The sequence below is a fragment of the Parasteatoda tepidariorum genome, chromosome 5 (assembly GCF_043381705.1).
Source record: "Parasteatoda tepidariorum isolate YZ-2023 chromosome 5, CAS_Ptep_4.0, whole genome shotgun sequence".
In the NCBI taxonomy this organism is placed as follows: Eukaryota; Metazoa; Arthropoda; class Arachnida; order Araneae; family Theridiidae; genus Parasteatoda; species Parasteatoda tepidariorum.
Genome location: NC_092208.1, coordinates 85,947,395 through 85,971,718, shown reverse-complemented (window position 1 = coordinate 85,971,718; position 24,324 = coordinate 85,947,395). Strand labels below are relative to the sequence as shown.

The following is a 24,324-nucleotide window of genomic DNA, read 5'->3' as shown; positions in this document are numbered from 1 at the left end:
TTAACTACCGTTACATTTAATTCACCAACGGATTATTATATAATTAACATGAGAAGATGTGTAGTCAGAGTTTTGTAATATCATAAATGCAATAATAAAACTGTTTCCCTGTGCAATTTATGCTTCCCAAAAAAAGTTGGATAAAAGAAGCTTAACCTCCAGATTTTTCTGCGCATATGACAACCGAGATACATTAAAATCACATTTATTTTGCTCTGCTTGCTGGACGAAAAAGTTTGCTAAGTTTTGAAAAATATCAAAAAATTTCTGAAATTCATGTTTTTTTAACGGCAATAATTTATACCTAATCATCACTTTCCCAATAAAGAAAATTACGAGTGTATAGGTCAATGAGGAAGTTCGAAAGTACTTTTTTTTCAGCCAACAATTCACGCTGAATAATAAAACCACGGTAGCTTACTCAACAGAGATCAAACATCATTACAAATCATCTCAATGTTCTCTGTTTATTCGCCAAATATTCTTCTGTTTGAGTGACGAACGGGTTTCTTCTCCATCTTCATACAAAAACATTAAAATGATCAGATTGAAGAGGGGTGCATCAACCTAAAGTAGAAGAAGGAAGAAAAGAGGTAGTAGAGGGGGTGTGTGCAAGAGATGAAGAGTACTCACCTGTTCGTAGTGAAGTGTTCGTCATTCTTACACGAGCAAACCAACCGGCAAAGTCGTCTTCTTTTTTGGTCGGAGTCAAAACTAATGTCAAAAATGACCAACGTGAGCGGTACGCGGCTTAAAATACTCGTGACTGGAGCCGAAGGAGTGGGAAAGTCAGGTGAGTTTTGGTTTTTAATTGCATATCATTGCAATGTAAAATGAATTATAGTTTAGTTGAATCTTTTGTGTTCGTTTTTTTTGTTGTGGCAGAATGAATGGTTGAAGTACAAGGGTATAAACAAGTTTTGCAAATGCAAACAACCGAATAATGTTTTTCATTTTTTATTTCGAAGAAAATTGTTTTTTTTTCTATGCTTATTTTTTTAAAATTATAAATTGATTTCGAAAACAAGATTTTTTTTTAGGAAAGTGTTGAAATTTATACATTGAATTACAATCCATCGAAAAAGTTTTGAACATCGTGCGGTATTAAGCAGATGATGAAAGTTAAAGCATCAACACCATGTTGCAGTTACTAGATATAAATACTGATATGTTTTCTGATAAAACTGAAAGAATTATATAAAATTAAACTATTTACGTTTTTAATACTTACTCGTGAAATACAGTAACAGTAATATAATTTTGTTATTAAAATACATAATTTTTGAAACAAATATTGGGATTTGTTTAAGAGAATTTCGACAGAGCTATTACATTAAATCGAACGGGTATTAACTATATTAGCAAGAGAAATATGCGAATTTTAGGAAAAATTGTTTAAGTATAATTATTTACATTACACTAAGAACTCAAGCGTATGCTTATTTTGATTTAAAAAACGCACTATTCTTTTTGAAGAAGCATATTACTTTTGATTTAGCATGCAAAAATAGACCCCTGAAAATGAATTTCATAACATTTTGACTATTAGAGAGCCTACGAAGACTAATAAACACTTGGCATAAAAATTGGAATGTCGCTAAATTTGACATTGGTAGAAACAGATTAACGCAAAGCACTCGGGAATCCGTGCTGGTTGTTAGTTATTACTCATTGCATAATTCTATTAATAAGGCAGTTAAGTCAATTGAATCCCAAATTTATAAAACAAATAAAAGGAAGCAGCAAGATTTTCCAAATTTTTCACTATGTTAACTAATGAGTTTGCTTGTTTTAGTAAATATGGCCCCAGATTAATATCATGAATTAAGTGTGGTAATAATATTTTCTTTCCTGAAATAAAAACTAAAAAAAAACGTATTTTTCTGCTTATTTAAGTTTCCAAAGTGATTTTATCGTACCAAATAAGTTATTTCAGAATTTTTCCTTTTATTTAACTCGTACGTATTGAAAAAAAAGCTTGTGCTTTTTTTTTGATAGCCAAAAAGAAAAATGGATTAAAGAAAAAAATTTGTTACTAGCATCATATCATTATTCACATTAATTTTGGTTTCGAAAATAATTTGTATCGAATATAAAATGCTTTTTTTTTTATGTGAATGTGAGATTATGAGGACGACATTACTTTTTAAATTAAACGGGTTGCTAATGTTCACTTATTTTAAATCCAGACCTATAACCACTTTTTTAAAGCGAAGTTTTTTTTTACCTGATTGTAATTTGAGCTTTCATAGGCCTGCCAACTACTACGGTTTTTGTAAAGTATTTTGTAGACATTTAACAACCAAGGCTTTCAGAATTTTCGCTAAGTACGGCAACATTTTAAAAGCCTCACCGCGAAAGAGCTAAAACAAAAGTGGCGTTGCATATGAACTTTTAAATCATTTACATGTAGTGGTGTGGAAAATAAGTTCAAATGTATAAAAAGTAATACATTGAAACATAAATTTAGAAACCACTAGAATAAATTTTTACAAAGAGCGTAGAAAGCTTTCAGCCATGCGTTCATGATTGAAATAAAATTGGAATTTATTTTCTACTTATTTTATATCACAAAACTGGAAAAATAAATATCGTAGATAGCTTCTCTCCTTTTTCATGAAAGTGTTTAGATTCTACGGTTGCATTTCATTTCAATATTATCATTATAAATTTCTATTTACGGAAGTTAATAGAAAATCCTAAAAACGTCTCGAAATTTAGATCATCAATTTTACAAAATTTGATCATTGATATGCTGATGTTTTTTTAGTTAGATGTTTTTTTTTATAAAAAGTGGAGACATAAAAAACAAAAAACTATTAAAAGAGCTTTAAATTAGTTGATATTTTTATAATATTTCTTTCCATTTATTATTAAAAAAGATTGAAATGAATGTTTTCGCTTTAGATATGAATAACCTCCAATATAAATCACGGAGGTTGTTTAGATTGTATAATTAAATATATAAAATATTTAATAATGAAATGAGTTTTTATTGCTTTTTTCATTTTCGGTCCCCTTTAGCATTTTAATTGCTTTATTGAAATAACATACAGTCTTGTGTGCTCAATTTTAGGGTTATAAGCTTTTGTCCAGTAGAAGGACATCAAGAAGAATATATCCTGGATCACGGCGGCATTCGAACCCGCCACCTCCACGCTTCGCACAGCGTTTGGCGGATGATACCGCCCGGCCAGAAAGGCCCCTATATGCACCCTTTTTTCAAATGAATATAATCTTTTTAAATTGCTTTTTTTGGAAAATTGATAGATTTTAGTTTTATACTTACTGTTAATATAATAAATTCTACATACATCTAAATCAAATTGAATAAGCTTTCATTTTATAATTCTAACTGCGCGAAGACAACTCAAAGACAACAATTTAAAATACTGAGGAATTTAGATAAAAAGAATAAATGTGATTAATTAATTTTTTAATGACCAAATTTTTCCTTTAATTAGGAGGTATAGAAATTGTTATATATATTTTAATAACCGTCGTTGAACAGCCGACCCAATTCTATGGGTTTACGACTACTAATGTTCGACTCCGTAGCCTTATAATTTTGAACCCAATCCAGAAAACAAGGAAACTCCTGGATTGAGTATTGGGTGAAATTTGCCTTCGTGGAGGACTTTTTGATGGAGCTAACCCGTATTTGCGTTACATGGAGAGGAAGACCACATAACACGGATTGATAATATTGCGTTGTAACTAACTTAAAATATCTTGCTGCCAATTTATCTTCGTTTTTTAAATTTGGGGACTTACTTGCTTCCGAAATAGTAAGTTAAAGCAAAGAATTATTTATAGACTGCGCAAAAGTGATGCTTTACGTAAATCTGTTTCTATTAAAGCCAAAAACTGGCGGCATTCCATTTTTTTCCCGCCATATGTTCATTTGTCTTTGTAGGCCCTCCTTTAATTGTTAGAATTTTATGAAATTTGGTTTCAGGGGTTATTTTTGCCTTCTAAATCGAATGCTATTAGAAATCGACATGTTTTTTCAGAAAAAGTGCGTTTTTTTGGTCAAAATAAGTATATTCTACCGCAGTTATAGTTAACCGTTACAGATAATTTAGGAGATATCTTTAAGATATATTTCCAGAATTCTTTACAGAATCATAACCCGACTAACGGTTAGAAACTTACTAAGGTGATCCATTATTATTTTATTTATTTTTATTTCACTGACTGTACAAAATCACTATAATAATTACGTTTCTAGCCTATTTTTCAAAAGAATGTCCCTTTAAAAATCCTTCTCCTATAGATAGGTTTGCATTCGATTAAGCTAAGAACTAAGCATTGAAACGCAAATTTGCTGCCACTAGAAAAAATTACAGCAAAATCGTTATAAGCTGGCTACCTTGAGTATACTTAATTCGCGACCCAGGTGCCCAGTTTTTCCTGAATAAAGTAGTAATTATACTTAATTTTCCTTTGCCCAAATTGAAAAGACATTTAAAATTTCCGTTTTATTTCCTGTAAGAGTTAAAACCTATCCGTTCGATAATGTAACGGGCTTACCTAAACACGTAGTTCAACTTTCACGCACCACTCATTTGAGAGAGTAAATCTAAGACTTATTTGAAGCGTTGCATTTTAATTGCAAGATACAAATCACATTTTAGTTAAGGGTGATTTAATTTATACAAAATGATTTCTTCGCTCAATAAGTTTAAAATAAGTATAGAAGCATGCCTTCGTATGCTTCAGTTTTTTTTCTTCTTTAGACTGTAATCCAAATGTATTTTAATAAATAGTGCACCAGAGGCTATAATAAATTTTCTATCACAATGAAATATTTAGTAAGTAATACAATTAGTAAGTAAAGAAAATGTAACAACCCAGAGGTTACATCCATGGAAAATAATACAAATTAATTGCAAGATAATAGACAAATATAAGTGGATTATTTATTCTCATTTTTATTTTATAACCATCGTTGAATAGCCGACCCAATTTTTGGAGTTCACGACTACTAATATCGTACTCCTAATGTTGTAGTTCTTGAGTTTACGACTACCAATGCGAACTCCGTAGACTTGTACTTTTGAGCCCAGCCCAGAGGACGAGGGTACTTCAGGATCAAATATTGGGAGAAATTTGCTTTCGCGGAGGACTTTTTGATGGAACTAACCCGCGTTAGCGTTACATGGTGAGGAAAACGACGCAAACCTTCCACGGTTGGCCTGATGACAAGGAGACTCTAACTCATGAAGTGTCTACCACTGAGGATATTTCACGGCAGCACTATGGTCGGTGTCAACCGGGGGGTGGAATTCGTATCGACCAGCAATCGCTCGGATTCGAACCTGGCTCCCCTCATTGGAAGGCGAACGCTCTATCCCCTGAGCCACCACGGCTCATAACTGGAATATAGTATACAAATTTTAAACAAATGCTCATTTTAGTTACTGCCTAAACTTACATAAATTGCACAACTCGAGGCCTTATGAATTTATTAATGTTTACCCCTTACTCTCCAACTACTATAAAATTTCCGTAGTTTAAGAAAGTAATTTTCCTAGTATTATCCCTAGCATTTCCTAGTATTAACGTATTAATGTTTTAATTTTAATTAATTTTAATTTAGTTCAGTAAATTAAAATTAAAAGAATTTAGCAAACACATAAATAATTGAAACCGATATATATTAAAGGTCATATGGATAAGTCATGCCCAAAGGTTTGACAAAATTTACATAAGAATTCTATTATCTTTTAAAATTATTTGCTTTATTTCACTACCACTGGAAAATATATTTCTCAAAAATCTGAAATGGTAGAAGGTATGGTCCATATGAAGGGTATCTGCATAAAAAGTCTAGTAGGCTCTCGATTTACTATCATGATTCGGGAATGCTGTTCCAATTTATAATCATTATTTATTGTTTTAAATATATAAGCCGCTTAACCCTTTGAGGTAGCAGGAACACTGGTGTCGTTTTTATGTATTTTTTTCTGGTGCTCTAATTACAAGCAAAAGTATATGTTGACATTTTTTAATTATAAAAAACTGTCAAATAGTTACTTAAAAAATCTGTTAGATTATCGTAATTATATTTGTACTGAGACATAAAATCCGAAAAAGGAAGTATGATTTTTCCCCCCTTCATATTAAAACATTTATAAGAAAGAAATTTCATTAATGATGTTTCTCTCAGATCTAAACAACTGCAAATTAGCTCAAATTTGAAAAATTATTATTTGGAAGTGAGCCATGTTAGGAAAATTTTACCTTTCAAGCAAAAGGAGACACCGATACTGCATTTTTTAACCAAATATTATTCGCAGGCCAAATATAATATTTTTCTCTTATTTTGACCGAAAATGATACAAACTGCTTCTCTTAGATCAAAATAACTGCAAATTTGAACAATTATTCTATGGTAGTGAGGTGCGTTTGGAAAATGTCACCTTTTACTTAGAAAAAAGACACTGCTGCTTCTTGCAGTATTTCATAACCATGCGTTATTAAAATGCTAAATATAATGTTTTTCATTTATTTCGAGCTTAATAATTACAAAATGATGTAAAAAAGTATAAAAATATGTTTAATAAAAATTCTGCGTCAGAGAAATAATAGCAGGAGAAAAAGGGAAAGATTTTACAGAAAATCTTGATGTGGTATTTTTCTTCAGCGCGACGAAATCAATAGCAGTCACGTTATTTTAAATTAATGTAATTCCATTGCTGATTTTAAAAATTAAATTGTCATGAAAATATTTTATTTTATTTATTTATTTTAATTTTAAATTATAAAAAAATCCCACTCATTATGGATAAGAACTGCATATCATTTTGAGTTCTGCCAGAAGCACCGATCTTCATCAAATGTTTGTCCCGCAGTGGATTGATCGTTAAGGCACGGTTCCCAGTAGAACGCCGAAGTCAAGCATCACTGGCTGTTGTCAGTGTGCGAGTGGGTGACTACTTGGATCAGTCTACGAAGGGACCGAGAGTGTGCGATATTGGTCCTCGTTAAACTGTTCAACCGTAAAGTGCTCGACTTCGTGCGCAGGTCGTCGGGCTACCCAACCGGGGTTGCCATCCCCTCTGCAGAGGATCAAAATTGTGAAAGCATGTCTTCGGATCATCCTCAGGGATGTTTCCCAGACCGTCGCCAACAGCCCATTGTGCAGCTTTAGTGCGATGTAAATAAAAACTACTCATCAGTTGTTTAAATTACGGACCAGTTAGCATTTCTAAGTTTTAGCGGGAATTTCTTCTATTATTCAGGCCTGCCAATTACTACGCTTTTTGCGAAATATTTTATTGGGTGGTAGACATTTAAAAACCCAGAGCTTTTGCTAATTTTAGCTACATTTTAAAAAGCCTCGGCACGAGAGAGCTGGAACAAGGTGGCGTTGCATTTATATGTAGTGGTGTGGATAATAAGATTAAATGAATAAAAAAATGCATTGAAACATAAACTTAGATACGTTTTTACAAAATGCGTGGAAAGTTGGTAGCCCTGATTATTTAAGGTGATTACAAATGGTATGACTCAAAATTTTAATAAAATTAATATTAACTACCAATATAATATTAATTTCATTCAAATTTTGATAATGACCAATCATAATCATTGGTCATAAATGACCAATATGTATTATAGAAGGAAAAAAAAACTTAGGAAGATAGTGACTGTTGTTTCTTAGCATTCCAATTTATTTTCTGATAATATAGCCAATTTATGCATATATATTTATCAACCCATGCACGTTACATTCTTTTGCAAATTCTATTGCATTTAAAGAGCAATATTTCTCTGATAAAATATATTTACTGCATTTTCTCCAAATATGTTATTTTATCATATATCAGGGTATGATTTATCTATATTCATCAATTATGTCCTTTATTTTTCAAAAATCAATTATTGTACACATCAAATCATGTTTTATCTTTATTTTTAATTTAAGTCTACAATCAATATTTCTATTGTTATGTAAAAACGTCAATTTGTCATATGGAATTTTTTCACTGTTTTATTATTTCACAAGCAAACGGCTTGATTTTTTTTATGGCTACCACAATGTTTGCCAAATCAATGTACATATTTTACCTAACTGTATGTAATTTAATGATGAATGGGAGAGGGTGCCCAGTTTATTTAAAGAAGAAGAAGAAGTTTCTCAGTCAAACGGTTACACTTTTTCTCCAAATGCTAAGTGGCATGGAGGTATCGGGTACAAATCCCACCGTAGCCTTTGATCTGTAACTTGTTCCATCTGTTCTTCAACTTAACGTGTTTTGACAAAGACTTGACACAATTGTTTTTAACGAATACAATTTTTACATTGAATTGCTTCTTCGCCGAGAACAAATTAACTACAGTGCATTGTTTATTGTTGAGAATAGATTAACTCCTCCCGAATATTATCTAATATTGAAATAGTTCTCATACCAGTATTTACTCTTTTCCGTCTCGCTTTCAGGCCTGTATTATAATATATTTTAACGGTTTTCAAGAGCTGTTGAAATATACATATTAGGGAACTTATATTCTCTACCACTATAAAAGTTTTGTTCAGCTAAAACTTCCGGGACGGTAGATTTCCATGCTGTCTTAGTTCAAAATAAACATTCCAAGCTTTATTTTTCTTTAACCCCTTAACGCACAGATTTTTTTAAAGAAACCAACCAAGAAAAAAAAAATTTTTATGTAAAAAAATTTATTCCGTTCCTGGTTTAACTTTTCTTTCGGTGGACAATTTTGATATGCTGCACTTTTGTTCCATGGCAAAAGGCTACATTTTATTCTTGAACAAATAAGTGTTTTAACTTACAATCCTATGTAAATAATAAATATCAATAAAACGATTTTTTTTCTTACCTTTCACATTGTTATTTTCAATTCTCGATTACATTCGAGTGTGAAAAATTTTAGCAGCATAAAATACAACGCCGCTCGAATTATCTCGAGTGTGCAGAAGTTAAGGGGTTAATACACGTTAGAGCGTAAAAATTAGCACAGGGTATATTTTACGTGCACTTAGGATAGATATCAGTTTCAGAAAACTAGTTTTAATATTGCCTATACATTTTTCGTTTATAAAAATTGCGGCAGTTATTATTAATTGAAATCTAGTTCTTATAACTAGTTCATTTACTATGTGAATTACCAACCATTACTTGCCGCACCCTTCAAAACTCTTTAAAGTTAATAAATCTCGATTAATCCCTCTTACCGTAAATTGATTGTTTACCGTTTCCGTCTAAAACATGCTTCGTTTGTATGACTTTTCCACACGATTGCCCCCGTGTTAGAACGGGCCGAGCCCATTGTAATTCTTGGGGCGTAACTCTGAGGTGGGGTTAATGAACAACCATTGTTTACTTCGTTCAACATTTTAAAGTTTGCATCCAAAGTTAATTTGCCTCAATATTTCTTTCAAACCTTTCTCTCTCGGAAGTTAACCTCTCGTTGTTTGGGTGATTAATAGAGGCAATTGAAACAACGATTAGTTGTTGATAAGTTGCTCCGGAACAAGTAGATATTTATTGACGGAATGCGACCCGAATAAGGGCTATGTAATTTATCTCCAGAATTAATAGCTTTTAATGATTACTTACTTCAAACGATTTACTTCCAAGTACTTTTTTGAAAACACCCACGTCATAAAATGTGTTAAGAAAATTCTTTCGATATTAGCATTTTACCTTAAAAACGAGTCCAAACTTCACAAAAAGTTAAAAAAAGAAAAAATCGGAGTAGATAATTTTCTACAGAAAAAAAAACTCGATGCTTTAGATAAGAATTCTTTAAACACAGGTTAAACTGATTCAAATAAAAATAAATAAACGAAAATAAATAAATAAAATTAAATAAATAAACGAAATAAATAAATAAATAAAAATGAATAAAATTAAATAAATGAACAAAAATAAATAAATAAAAATTACTATTGCCCATAAGTAATTGGATTTTTTTAACCATTGTTATTAAAAATAAATAGCTCGAATAGCATCGAAGGAAACTATCACTATTTTACATGATACAACTTACAGCATGTATCATGTAAAATAGTGATAGTTTTTCAAAGAAAATAGAAAAATAACTACGGGCAAGAAAATAAATTCAGCAAAAAGAAGTATTTCAGTTTTAAATTTAAAAAAAAAAATCCGCCATATATAGATGTAAAGAAATTTCCGTGTTAAGTGTTAAATAACGTGAAGTGTTAATTAAAAGTGTTTAATAACGAAAAAAAAATCCTCTGCTACTTTATAAGAAGAAATTTATAAACCATTTTCACAGTTTCCTGCTTGGCTTTTATGATAAAAGCGGCTTTTCTATGGTTATCAAATTAACGCCTCCTGCTCTTACTATAAAATTGAATTTTTCTAGCGTCACTGTGGTAATTATTGGCTAAAATACTAAACTTTTAAATTTTTTATGCTTCAGTTAATACATATGTTGGTTCACATGCAAAACCAAGTCAAATATATATTTCTGGTCAAATAAATTACTAAATTAAAAATGTACAACTTAATTTTAAGGGGACAGTGAACAGCAAATCTTTTAGCTCTTCGGTTTTCTGATTTTGTCTTCGTGTAATGACCGGAACTTTTCTGATTTGTAAATGTTATGTAATTGGTTTACCTTTTTTCATAAATTTTAAGTGAATTTTCATTAGTTTTAATTTTCGGTGTGCAATTATATGTTATGAGCTATGCCTATCTTTATCAATGCTAAATAGGTCTTTGTATTTAGGTTTTTCTCAATGTGCAGTTTTTTTTTTCACTATTAAGACACTTTTTTTCTTTCGTTCTATTCATTTAAATGAAATGATGTGCTCTTTTACTATTGCCTATTATATTTTCGGATCTCAAATTTTGTTGTTGTTATTGTCGTCTGCCATTACAGCAGAGGAGGTGTTTTCCAATGGTGCCATCTATGGCCTAGAATTCGACTTCTACCACACCCATACGTCACACCCGTTTATAGGGCGGACTCATTCATACATCCACAGATCATAATTTTGACCTGACGATCAATCTAAAATTCAATACCCGCAGAGATATAATTTGTTATGGGAGCATGGCATTTAACGTCGCCATTTATTTTTCCGATTCCCGTTCTCAGGAACATGAATCCAGTTCCTTGCCAACCTGGCTATTTAGGCCCTCAAATTTTGCTGAAATTTTTATTTGAAATGAAAATATTTTATCGCAACATTTTTATTATTTTAATAAAAATACTTTTATATCTTTTTAAAAAAGAATTTACACGCCAATCTAACTTAATGGCGCATTGTAATTTTTGCGTTTGATGGATAATTCTGTTTAGTCAACTATGTTAATTTAACTGATAACATACGTTACAATTTTAAAGTACAATGAGCAATATATAATAGCCAATCAATACTAGTGAAAGAACAGATTTATTTTTACCAGATATTCTTCAGTTTTCATACTTTCCAGACATCCTGTGTATGTACGCATATGCGCCCTCCATTTTGTGTTTTATTTTATTTTATTTTATTTTATTTTATTTTATGACCGCCGTTGAACAGTCGACCCAATTTTTGGGTTTACGACTACTAATGTTCAACGCCGTGGCCTTGTAATTTAGAGCCTATCCAGAAAACAAGGAAACTCCTGGATCGGTACCCCCAGAGGTATTGATTTGTTATTCCATTTTGTATTGGCACGAAATTTTTATGCTGTATCGTTTCACTCCAGATTTAATAATTTCAATTTAACCCATTAATGAATTTGTGCAACAAGCTTCGCGCAGGGATTAAATCGCACCAATTGTTGCAAATAGATTATAAGATAAGGTGTGATTGATGGTGTCACTTATAGTGAAAACATTTGAACACGTTTATACAACTTTATGTTTCTAGTGGTGGCCAAAATCATTGTAAATATAAATAAATAAATTCTAGAAATAAATCTAAAACGTAATTAAAAACATAAAGGATTTTCGTTTCGGGGGTATATTTTTCATGATCAAAATATACAGTAGTCATGAATAAAAAGTTAAATAGAAAAATACAGTAAAAATTAACTTAAAGTTTTTCTTTTTTTACTCTTTTTAGAATTTTGTTCCATCATTGCCACTGTTACATAAGTTAAGAATTTTTTTGTAACTATTACACCTAGCCTTTAAAGCTAGATATTTATTAGTTTAAATTTTAATATATATATATAACGTAATAAAATTTCTTTTTTTGCTTGATCTGTTTTAGTTTGTATTTTTTACTTAATATGTTCTATTTTCGTAAAAAGTTTTTCTTACTGATTCTCACATTATTGTATTGATGTATATTGCTTTGGCTGTATTGATACAATATCAGAAAGCACTCTTTTTTTGCGGATATATTCGTGTGAGCTGATGACGAGATATCTTTTCATTATTTTGTTTTTTAATTTTTTAAAATAAAATTTCCTAAATATTTTTTTAAAATATTTTTTTTTACATTGTTTTTTCTTCTCTTTTCATAAATCTTTATTATATTATTTTCCATGTTTTCTCCATAGTTCCGCCATTTATTACAGATTTAATTTTAACCTAAATAATGATAACCGGTATTTTTCAATTTGAGAATAGTAATTTACCGTTACGCGGAAAGTGGAAAGAATAAAAATTTATTCAAAAGAATTTTATTTCGAAGCTGTGAAAATTACACTTTTAATGTCAGACATCCCAAAATTAGATGACTGACATTGACCTAAACTCTGGGAAAACTGTTCTCCATTTTAAGTCTCTCAAAAACGATAATTATTAGGATTTCGTTTACTGACGCAAAGGCAAGGTTGTTGGAAGTGCTTAATTATTAAACATTATGGTTTTCTATTGGAATCTTTTATTTCTACGACAATGTGAAGTCTAATCATTAGAATATTTGAATTATGGGATAATAAAGGATATTATAATACTTGAGTGTGACTGTCTAAAATTTTCCATTTTTGCGCCTTTTTATTTTGAGTTAAAACAATGCAAAACTGTTCTTGACTTCATTTGAGTTGATGAATGCATGGCCAAACGAAAAATTGTTTTTTGCAAAGTTAGAAATTGCTTTTGAAAAAAAAATCATAATCATTACAAAATCATGGCAAAGCATCTAGCCGCATTTTCAGGGTTCTATCTTATAACACCCATTATTAGTATGCCACATAATTTTGATCCTGGTCTGGCAACGTGGCTTGGTACTCCTTTTTCCAAACTTCCACATCGCAAAAAAAAACGAGAGGACTTTCAGCCATGACAGTTTAACATGTACCTATTTTAAGGTTTAAAACTACTTATATTCAACTCCGTATCCTTGTAATTTTGAACCTAATTCAAGAGAAAAGGGAACTCCTGGATCAAGTATATGGAGAAATTTGCCTTGGAAGACTTTAGATGGAACTAACCTGCATTTGCGTTACATGAAGAGGAAAACCACGAAGACCTCCCGCGATTTGCCTGACAAGGGGACTCTAACCCATGATCCATCTACCACTGAGGATATTTTACGTCAGCGCTGCTTTTTTTCCTTCTTTCCTCCAAGCCCTGAGCATGTACCTAGGTTATGAAAAACCCTTAACCATATAGCCCAGGACTTGGCCACTAGTCCAGATCACTCCAGCCTAGGAACGGGTACCTACTCTATTGCTGTGTGCCTTAATCCAGGAAATTTGTATTGATGAGTGTTGAAGTTCTTGTTGAATATCTAGAAAATTCTATTATTTGTGCCAAAATCAAGTATTGATGATATTGATGATTTTGAATCTGACCAGATGATATAACTATCATTATTATTGAAATTTTCAGTGCTCTTAATATATTTAATGCATTCAAAGATTGCCAACTGTTCGGCTTGAAAGATTGAATTTTCCCTGTCTAATGTGTAAGGAAAGAGAGACATTTTAGAACTATCTAATAATAAGGAAAAAAAAATATTATAAATTCCTTGAAACAAGGGCGAAGATGTTAGAAATCTGTTCTTAGTTATATAAAGTATATTTCCAAGTGTTTGCCTGCTAGCTGGTTGACGTCGGTTAAAAAGTGGAATCTCAACTCTGAATGGATTGACGAAACTCCTTCAGTTCATGTAGGTAAGTTGGGCAGGATGATGAGGAGGCTCTGAGGTGACAGTCCAAATTTCGGTTGAATTCTTGGTTGGATGAATGGCAATTTATGCAATATTCTTCCCTTTCTGTGCAGTTTTCAACACTATGGCCTTTGTAGCAGCATCTCTCACAATAACAATGAGACTCTGTGCAGGAGTTTTGATGGTGTCCAATTGTTTGGCATTTTCTGCATCTGAGTAATACTAGTCTTTTTTTGATGGTGCACCCATGATGTCCAGTGAAAAAATGTTGAAGTTTTAGAAGTCTTGTGGAAAGTCTGTGGTTGACTCTGATGATGATGTGACGCTTTGTGCGCTGCTGTCGGTACAAGCCGGCAGCGGAATTCGTATTGATCAGTCATCGCTTGGATTCGAACCCGGTTTACCTCATTTGTTGCATATACACGCTGTTGGTTTTGTCAGCCACCCAGGGATCGAACTCACTGCTTTCCAGCCTCCAATCAGCTGTGTTGGAGACGCCTTAAGCAATTGCATCTTCTGATTTTTTTTTTTAACTTGGAGCATTTTATATTCAGTTCATTATTTTTTGAATGAAAAGATAATTGCTTAGACACTATTTATAGCAGCGTTACCAATGGCTTCTTTACCAACATTTAGTACAGATTAATATTTTCCTTTTTTTTTATTCTTATGTATGTAAATGCAAAGTGAGAGTTGTTATTGATTGCACTTGATTATTATTTTTTTAAATTAAATAAACAAAGCATTAAAGACAATTACGTTTTGTTTCAATTTTAGCGCAGAAGGTGAGACAAAGGCTCGCTTTTTCCGCGATGAAAGTGTTAATGAATTGACATTTCCGATATTCGTGATTGTGTGAGTTCTCACTTTGCTGAGACTACAACCCACAGTGAAATAGGCATTAACCCTTTTATAGCTAAGAACGAGATAACACGTTCTTTACTTAAAGTGTTTTCTAATATTATAGTAGCTTTACTAGCGACTTATTTACAAACATTTAGAACAGATTATTATTTTTATTTTATTATTTTTAGGCTTGCATATACAAAGTGAGAATTGTTATTGATTGCATTGATTATTATATTCCAAAGTCAAATGAACAAGTTTTATAGACATTTGCGTTNGTGGAAAGTCTGTGGTTGACTCTGATGATGATGTGATGCTTTGTGCGCTGCTGTTGGTACAAGCCGGCAGCGGAATTCGTATTGATCAGTCATCGCTTGGATTCGAACCCGGTTTACCTCATTTGTTGCATATACACGCTGTTGGTTTTGTCAGCCACCCAGGGATCGAACTCACTGCTTTCCAGCCTCCAATCAGCTGTGTTGTAGACGCCTTAAGCAATTGCATCTTCTGATTTTTTTTTTTAACTTGGAGCATTTTATATTCAGTTCATTAATTTTTTAATGAAAAGATAATTGCTTAGACACTATTTATAGCAGCGTTACCAATGGCTTCTTTACCAACATTTAGTGCAGATTAATATTTTTCTTTTATTATTCTTATGTCTGTAAATACAAAGTGAGGGTTGTTATTGATTGCACTTGATTATTATTTCTTAAATAAAACAAGTATTAAAGTGTTGAAAGTATAAAATAAGTATTGTAAAACAAGTATTGTCTTTAAAGCAAGTATTAAAGACATTTACGTTTTGTTTCAATTTTAGCGCAGAAGGTGAGATAAAGGCACGCTTTTGTCGCGATGAAAGTGTTAATGAATTTACATTTCCGATATTCGTGATTGTGTGAGTTCTCACTTCGCTGAGATTACAACAGACAGCGAAATAGGCATTAACCCTTTCATTGCTAAGGACGAGATAACTCGTTCTTTACTGAAAGTTTTTTTTTAATATTAAAGTAGCGTTACTAGTGACTTATTTACCAACATTTAGTACGGATTATTACTTTCCTTTTATTATTCTTATGCCAGTAAACACAAAGTGAGAATTGTTATTGATTACAATTGCTTATTATTTTTTAAAGACAACTAAATAAGTTTTATACATATTTGCGTTTTTTTTTTCGATTGACAAAGACACGCTTTTTGCTGCCATGAAAAAGTGTTGATAAATTTACATTTCCGATATTCGTGATTGTGTGAGTTCTCACTTAACAAAGATTACAACACAGGAATATTTTCGAATCATGTTTTCACTCACTGTCAACAGACGACCCCTTTTTCGTCAGAGAGGGCGCGACATAACCTCGAGGTTAAGAAAAGTGAAACTTCTGTGATGAACGGCCGACTTTCTCTTTTTAAGTTATTTGACCTCAATTCTCCGTCTAAAAAGAAGTTCCTAATATTGGTGACAAAACTGTTGCCGCAATCGTTTTCGTTCTCCATAAATCACTAGAGAAACACTAGTAAAGATGCTTGCGGACACTAACAAGGTGTAAATTGGTGTTACGCCATCTCTTACCTGTCACCGAACGTTTGCCTTTGAATTATTATCTTTTTTCGTGTAACGTGGTTATTAAGGGATGCTAGCGTGGTTTTGTGAATACGTGTATTGGTTTTATCTGATCGTGTGTTTCATATCAAGTTTCAACAGTGTATTCAATTAATCAGTCAGATATAGAATATTAATGATGTACAGAGAGCAAAAATAAATAAATAATATATTAATAATTTTTTTATTTAACGATGGGATTTTCACGAACTCAATATTAGTGGTTTGAGGGCCTAATCTTATATATGCTCATTAATTAGCTCACGTGATTTTTTTAAATTTAGAAATCTTGCATAAAAATGCACTTTAACAAACATACCTTTTTTTGAAGGATTAGGATTATTGACCTTCAAAAAATGGGGGGTTAGTCGCAATATGAAAAATAGGGTCCAAGTAGTTCAGGTTGAAAACGGTGGTAAGTTTAAGCCCCTTAATGTTAATTTCAGTTTCGTTGTATTTCGTAACATTTCCGAAACTAATAGAGCTAAGCAAAAATTATTGCACGACATTATAAATCAAGTTTATCCAACGATGTTTATAAATAATTACTATTTTTTATAAGAGTTTAATCTACGTAATTTTGAAGGATGAAATACGATATTAAAATGGAATCTACCAAAATATTCTAGAAAAATAGTAATTTTAACCCAACCCAGAAGACAAGAGAACTTCTGGATCAAACGTTGGGACAAACTTCGTGGAGGACGTTTCAATGAAACTAACCCGTATATGTGGTATGAGGAGAGGAAAACATCGAAAAACTCCCATAGTTATCCCGTCGGCAATAGGATTCTAATTTATCCGTCTACCACTGATTATATTTCACGTCACAGCACTGTGGTCTGTACGCGCTGGCAGCAGAATTCGTATCAACCGACTACCACTGGTATTCAAACATGGGTAACCTCATTGGGAGGCAGACGCCATTATTCCCTGAACCACCACGACCCAAGCATTTATGGTTGTGTCCTCGAACTATGAAGATTGAGTTCTGGCACATGAAAATCCGATCATTGGATCAAAAGTTATTACTGTGTTTCTCTTTTTGCGAACAGTTCAGAAAGATTCATAAAAAATTAGGAAACATGGAGGAAGATATTCATTTGAATAATGATATGGGATACGTGTTAACACGCTGATTTTAATTTTTTTTAAATTATTATTTTTTATTTCCGTCGTTGAACAGCCAATCCAGTTTTTGGGCTTACGACGACTAATGTTCAATTCCGTAGCCTTGTAATTTTGAACCAATCCAGAAGACAAGGAAACTCCTGGATCAGTATCCCCAGAGGTATGATTTGTTATGGGGACATGGAGGACTTTGTGACTCTCCAGATTTAACGTGCATCAGTCACCATTTACTTCACGAGAAGTCTTCGGCTGGCGGGGATTAAACCCGCCATTATCCATTATTATCCATTTAAACTTATTTTCCACTCCACTATATATAAACGATTTAAAAGTTCTTATGCAACGCCACTTCGTTCGAGCTTTTTCGAGGTGAGGCTTTAAAAATGTTGACAAAATTACCAAAAGCGTTGATTTTTAAATATCTACCACTCTATAAAATGTTTTTCAAAAAGTGTATTAGTTGGCAGGCATGGAAGAGCATCTTTATAGATGTTGCGCATATTTTTATTTCAGGAATGCCAACTACTCCATTTGCAGCAAAATATTTTATAGAGTGATAGAAAATTAAATTCTAAAATTTTCAAAATTTCGGTTAATTTTGCCAACATTTATGAACTTTTGATTAATTCATAGGTAATGGTAAAGAAAAATTATTTAAGTTAAACTTATTAAACGAAGAATCATTAGTTAAAAAGTAATTTTTGCTACCACTAGCTCATANTTTTTTTGCCATAATTTTCCACTATTTTTTGATGAAAACTGTTCAATAACAGTGTCAAGCATCATTGATTTTGGAAAGTATTCAGGATCGGAAATTTTGGATGCCATAACACGTGGCAGAAATTCTGGATGATGCTTAGAAAGACAGCTTTTTGCTAATTGGTCTTGTTCATCATTTAAAAATTGTCCCCTTGTTTCGGGATCCAGGATGCATATGCTGATAAATGATGTGGCTGAACAGCCTGATCTTATAACAAAATGTTTATGGGATTCTAATTCATCACACGATAGTAAGTTAATTCATATTTCAACAGGTTCTGAAATAGAAATGTTTTCTGGTTGAAGCTTTTTTAAAGCTTCAGAAACAATTGATATCTGTTTTTCCCAATTGATAGTTTATTGGTAAAGCCCAACATTATTTAATTTTTTTGACATATAAAATTGTTCAAGAACAATCTCTTCATATTTATGGTAATTATTGGCAAAAGTTTTTACGCCCTCACAATATGAATTCCACCTAGTATCATTTGGTCATCAAGCAGTTTCTTTCAATTGCCCATCCATGTGCTTGATGCACATTTCTAAAATATTTGTTAACTTCAACGATATGTCCAATGATAGTATTAGGAGATACTTCTTCAAAGTGGGCCCACTTAGCGAACCCTGCCATTTGCAGCAAAATATTTTATAGAGTGATAGAAAATTAAATTCTAAAATTTTCAAAATTTCGGCTAATTTTGCCAACATTTATGAACTTTTGATTAATTCATAGGTAATGGTAAAGGAAAATTATTTAAGTTAAACTTATTAAACGAAGAATCATTGGTTAAAAAGTAATTTTTGCTACCACTAGCTCATATTTTCACATTTATCGAAGCATATTGGCATTTAGGAGACAATCTTAATTTAAATATTTACTACATTGTTAAAACAATAACTGGCGACAGAAATTAATGGACACATCAAAAATCCCAATGTCCTTTTAAAAGAGTTTATCACAAATAAATTGATGCGAAAAACTGCTATGAACACAATGATTTTTAAAATGAAAAAGATTGGTATTTACAATTTTTAGATTTTAGGTTAAATAAAAGTTGAACTATCATTTATTTAAACAAATTTTAAGCAAACAATTTCTCGAACTCCATGAGGAAATAACTAACATCATTTTTAAATACAAAAAGAAGCATAATATATATTCTCTGAACAAAGTGTTCAGCGATAATTTTAACAAATTTCTGACTTAACTTCAATGTGCATGATATTACCGTAACTAATTTAGGACCATGTCCAACCTTATGTTACGTGATTACCTGAAAAAGGTCATGCTTTGACTTTCAAGTACCTCATTACAACTGGACTTTAAATCAGTTCAGACAGATTTAAATGACATTGCCCTAAAATATATTTTAATTTAATTTCCTTCTTTCAAAATCTTGATAACTTCCACTTGATATTCATATACAAATTTGAATTTGTTTCGCTGTTTGGGAATGTACGTGTGTGGAGTTTAAATGAAGGGTATTTACCATTTCCGGTTCAGAGGAGCTGTTTTTTTTTTGGGGAAATAAATATGTTATTTTACTCAACTTTCAAACAATACTCTATTGCATCTTTCTGACCTTATAAGATACTTCCGAAATTTATTAACTATTTTATTTTTGAGTGTTTGAAAGGCTGTTGTCCTTTAACCCAATAAATCTTTAAAAGAAATTTGTATTCACTTTAAAGCTGTTTTTTAAAGGCACCGTCGTCAAATGACATGATCCTTTTTTGCGAATAATATGCTATTTTCATACCCTCCAACTTATGAGGATTTTGAAAATAATTCTTTCTAGTGGTAGCGAACCAAAGTAGAAATTTTTAAAGCAAATGGATCTCTCATAAAACTTTTATCAGAACTTAAGAATCTAGCCATATGGCCTGCACTTTTATAAGTAATAGTGGACAAGTTACGCTAAAATTGATTTTTTTCAAATATTAAGACATTAATTTTGCTACCGTCTAAAAAGAAGATTTCTGAAACTACGGAAATTCCGTAGCAGTTGGAGGGTATGTATTTTTATAACTGATGCTAGTTTGCAACTGTTAGTCGTGACTGATAGGTCAAATTTGACCTATCTAAGTTAGGTCTAGTTTAGCCTTTTGACTATTATATCCATTTAGTCATGATCTTATGGGATCTTAGAGGTGATGAGGTGACCCAATGAGATACTTGGGTTCAAATCCCAGCAGTGGCAGGTTGATACGAATTCCGCCCCCGGTTCGCACCGACCACAGTGCTGTGGTAAAATAGCCTCAGTGGTAGACGGATCATGAGTTAAAATCCTCTTGTCGTCAGAGGTTTTCCTGCTTTTCCTTTCCATGTCATGCAGATGCTGGTTATTTCCATCAAAAAGTCCTTCCAGAAGGCAAATTTCTCCCAATATTTGATCCAGAAGTCTTCTGGATTGAGGAGTTGACGGAGCATTGGAAGTCGTAAATTCAAAATTGGATTGGCGGTTCAACGCCGGGTATAAAAAAAAAAAATTGAATGAATTTTCATACAAAATTCGGTTTGGTAGAAGTCACTCATTGAGTTATCCGCAAAAATGTACATGTTCCTTAATTTTTAGATAAGATATTGTAGTTTTATTTCTTCTAATTTCGAAGCTATTTTTAGACGCTCCAAACAAATCAAAAAAATATCTTTCTGAAAAAATTACGAAATATTTAGTTTGTCCAAGTTAAATTTCAAGAGTAAAATAACTTATTTACTATTGTTTATCTGCCTGCAAAACGTACCAGGAAAAAAATGGTTTCTGACGGTTAAATGATGAAAAAAAATTATCAATTTCAAATGAAGACTCTTTTCTTCGTGATTTTACTATTCAGATTACTTAAATGAGCTAAGTACACTATATTCTGATTTACGAATTTATTGTGTATCTTTATTTCACTGAATAATATAGCAAATTTCTTTTGTTGCTTTTTAAGTGATTGCGGTTTTATAATTAGCTACCTTTAGATGCAAATTAAGTTCATATTTCAAAAAATATTTTAATAATAACTTTCATGTATTTTAATTTTTTTCATACTATTTCACAATGATAATGCATTTATATTCTTTAATACAATAAAAAAAACTTTTTGACTTACAAATTGCATTGCAGAAAAATTTTTTCGTTGCATTTATAAAAATATTGATCTTATTTGATATGTATGTAGGGATTTCAAATCTGAAATAAGTTTTGTTAGAAAAACTACACTTTTTTTTAAAGGGTATTTTTAGATTAGTTTATTTTTTGTTTGAAGGTAAAAGTTTATAAAGAACGTTTAAGTTTATTTACTTACATGCACACTTGCCTGCTTCTTCAAACGCTTGAGGAAAAAAAAAAACAGAAATGTATTATTGTTTTCTTCTTACCACTCCCTACGTAGCAGAAAAGTGAGTGCAGTTCACTCGGGTGGATTTTTAAATTTCCTGGTTATAAATATATTATTAAATTTTCATATAAACTTTCATAATAGCTTGTAGAGAGAAATTGTTCGAAGATTTAAAGTCAGTGACCCGAAAATATCTATGATCTGTTTAAGAAATGCTCCCCAACTTTTAGAAGTAAATTTTTCTTTTTATGCATAGGTTCAAATTCTTTTATACAACTTTTTTCGTTTCTAATTAATTATAATCGTTTAAAAAATTACGAAAGTAAAAATTGCAGACCCATTTAACAAAATCTAATATAGTTTCTTTTCTTTTTTTAATTTTTTTTTCTTGATTCAGTTAAAATCTAGAGTTTCGGTAAACAAATTATACAATTCTTTTCTGCAAATACTAAATTGTTTTTAAACCAACGCCTAAAATTAGAAGTGTTATTTATAGTTAAGTCAACCAAAAATCAGAAAAATAAACAAATATTACTTCATTCAAATCAGATTAACAATTTTAAAACGTGTCAGCAACAGACACAAACAATATTATTATAATAATTACTTATTCGATTTAGATTTATATAATTTCCTTCTCAATACGCGTGCGTTTTTATTCGACAGTAATTTTAGCAATTTAGTTGTGATGAAATTTCATGATTTCAAAATCAACAAATTCAAAATCAATATGTAAGTTCAATAACTCTAAAATAGAAATTTCGTTTAACTTCAATGTGTCTTCAACATTCAGCTTTCCTCAATGTATTATTTTCCTCCGTGATCATATCTATTAATTATAGATAGAGTTCTTATAAATTCTCTTTATTTTAGCTTATTTTGAAGGAAAAAACTATAGTTACTGTATCAACACAGCATTTATATGCAGCTTAGGTAAAAAAAAAATTACTAGAAGATGGGGTGAGGTCCCATTGATTTTCCTATTCCACGTGTTAGTAGATACAGTTACCTGCAAGATGGTAATTTTATTTTAAGCGGGGATGCAGTTTTCAGAAAAGCTGAATTAAAAAAATGCAGATTTTGCATTTTTTGAAAGTTAGAATGTCTATATCATCAGAAATATCGATAAATCAGTTAAGTGCTAGGTCACAGGTCTTGTCTTAACAGTGGACTTGTCTTAACAGTGGACAAAAACACCAAAAACAGAATTTTTAACTGACTTTGACTGAGCATAACTTGGAAAAGCAACAGTGTCCCATGAAACGAGCGCGTGTCCATAACTAGGAAGCGATGCACTAATAATATAGCAATGCCAATAATATAGCGAAGCATGTTTCTTTCTTTAAATAAAGCCCTTAAAACATACTTATATTTACCTTTTAAAGTAATGACTTTGAACTTGGAAATTTTCCACAAGGAGGGGGGGGGGGGATCTCAAACTTGCACAATATTCATGACTGGTAACTCTTTCCGAAGCAACATGTTTCAATTGAAAATTTTAGTAAGCACATTACGATTAGATTTGTTTTCAGATCAGTGGTTGCTAAAAATCGGTGAATGTTTTAAATTTATAATGAATTGTAATATTTTTGGAATTAGGTGCTGCGAGACTGGAAACATTGGGCCACAAAGGGCTCTGGCTCATTGGTATAATGAAAAAAACGCTTTTTAACAAACTCTAATTTTAGGCATTGCATAAGCATACCTGCCAACTTTTACGCTTTTCAAAGAGGTATTTTCCTTGTGGTAGGATGAAATCAATGATATAGAGATTGTATGTTGGTGTTTCGTATAAATTTAGCCAACCATTGAAAACACCGTAAGACTAGTCCTAGTCTTAGTGTTTTAATTTTACTGGGCACCTGGGTCATGAAGCGTCCCCTGTACTATTCATCGTGGAATTTTAGCACTATTTTGATTGAAAATTGAGGTAAGCAGGCTGTGAGGTTGCTTTTGTGAATGCCTCAAGCACTTTGCTTGAATAACTAAAGAGGAATCAAAAGTAAAGTGAGCAGCTTGCACTAAACTATGTTTGTATGAAGTTGTTCAGAGTTGTATCAGCATGTTATTTTCAGAAGGGTTGACGTAGTTATTCGTTTTGATAGTTATGATATGAAGCGTCGGAGGTGAAATGTGCAGCTATTGGTCTGTAGTTTTTATCTTCGCAATAATTTTCAAATTTTAAGATTCCATTAAAATTTGCTGTTTTACATTCTATGCCTTTATCGAAAAAATCAGCTTTTAGTTTGTATATATGCTATGATAGAGTTGATATTTTGAGGTCTGCATGTATATTGGTATTCCGGATGATTCATCTGACACAGGTTATTTTTTTAAGGATCTTGTTTTGGCATTGGTTTAATTTTGTTAGCAGATATAGAGATATTGTTGTCCAAGCAGGTGAGGCATATGTGAGTATTGGGAGGATCATTGCTGTGAACACCGTACAGCAAGCCTATCATATATATGTTTAAATTTTTCAAATGTAATGGCAGTCAAAATCATTTTAAACCCTATTTATTTCATGAAGAATAAAATCTGATACAGTGAAACTTCCAGAAAAGATTACCTCTCTGTAGTGACCTCCTCTATTTGCGACCACTTT

At 31.7% G+C, this 24,324-nt stretch overlaps 1 protein-coding gene across 1 annotated transcript in view; it reads left to right on the top strand.

The window, feature by feature from the left end:
• Positions 1–490: 490 nt before the first annotated feature.
• Positions 491–24,324, top strand: part of LOC107457266 (ras-related and estrogen-regulated growth inhibitor-like protein) — a gene marked incomplete in the record, with an annotated part of 74,458 nt that continues 50,624 nt past the window's right edge. The window contains 1 exon segment of the mRNA XM_043047604.2: positions 491–793. Coding sequence (XP_042903538.1) covers positions 619–793 — 175 coding nt within the window.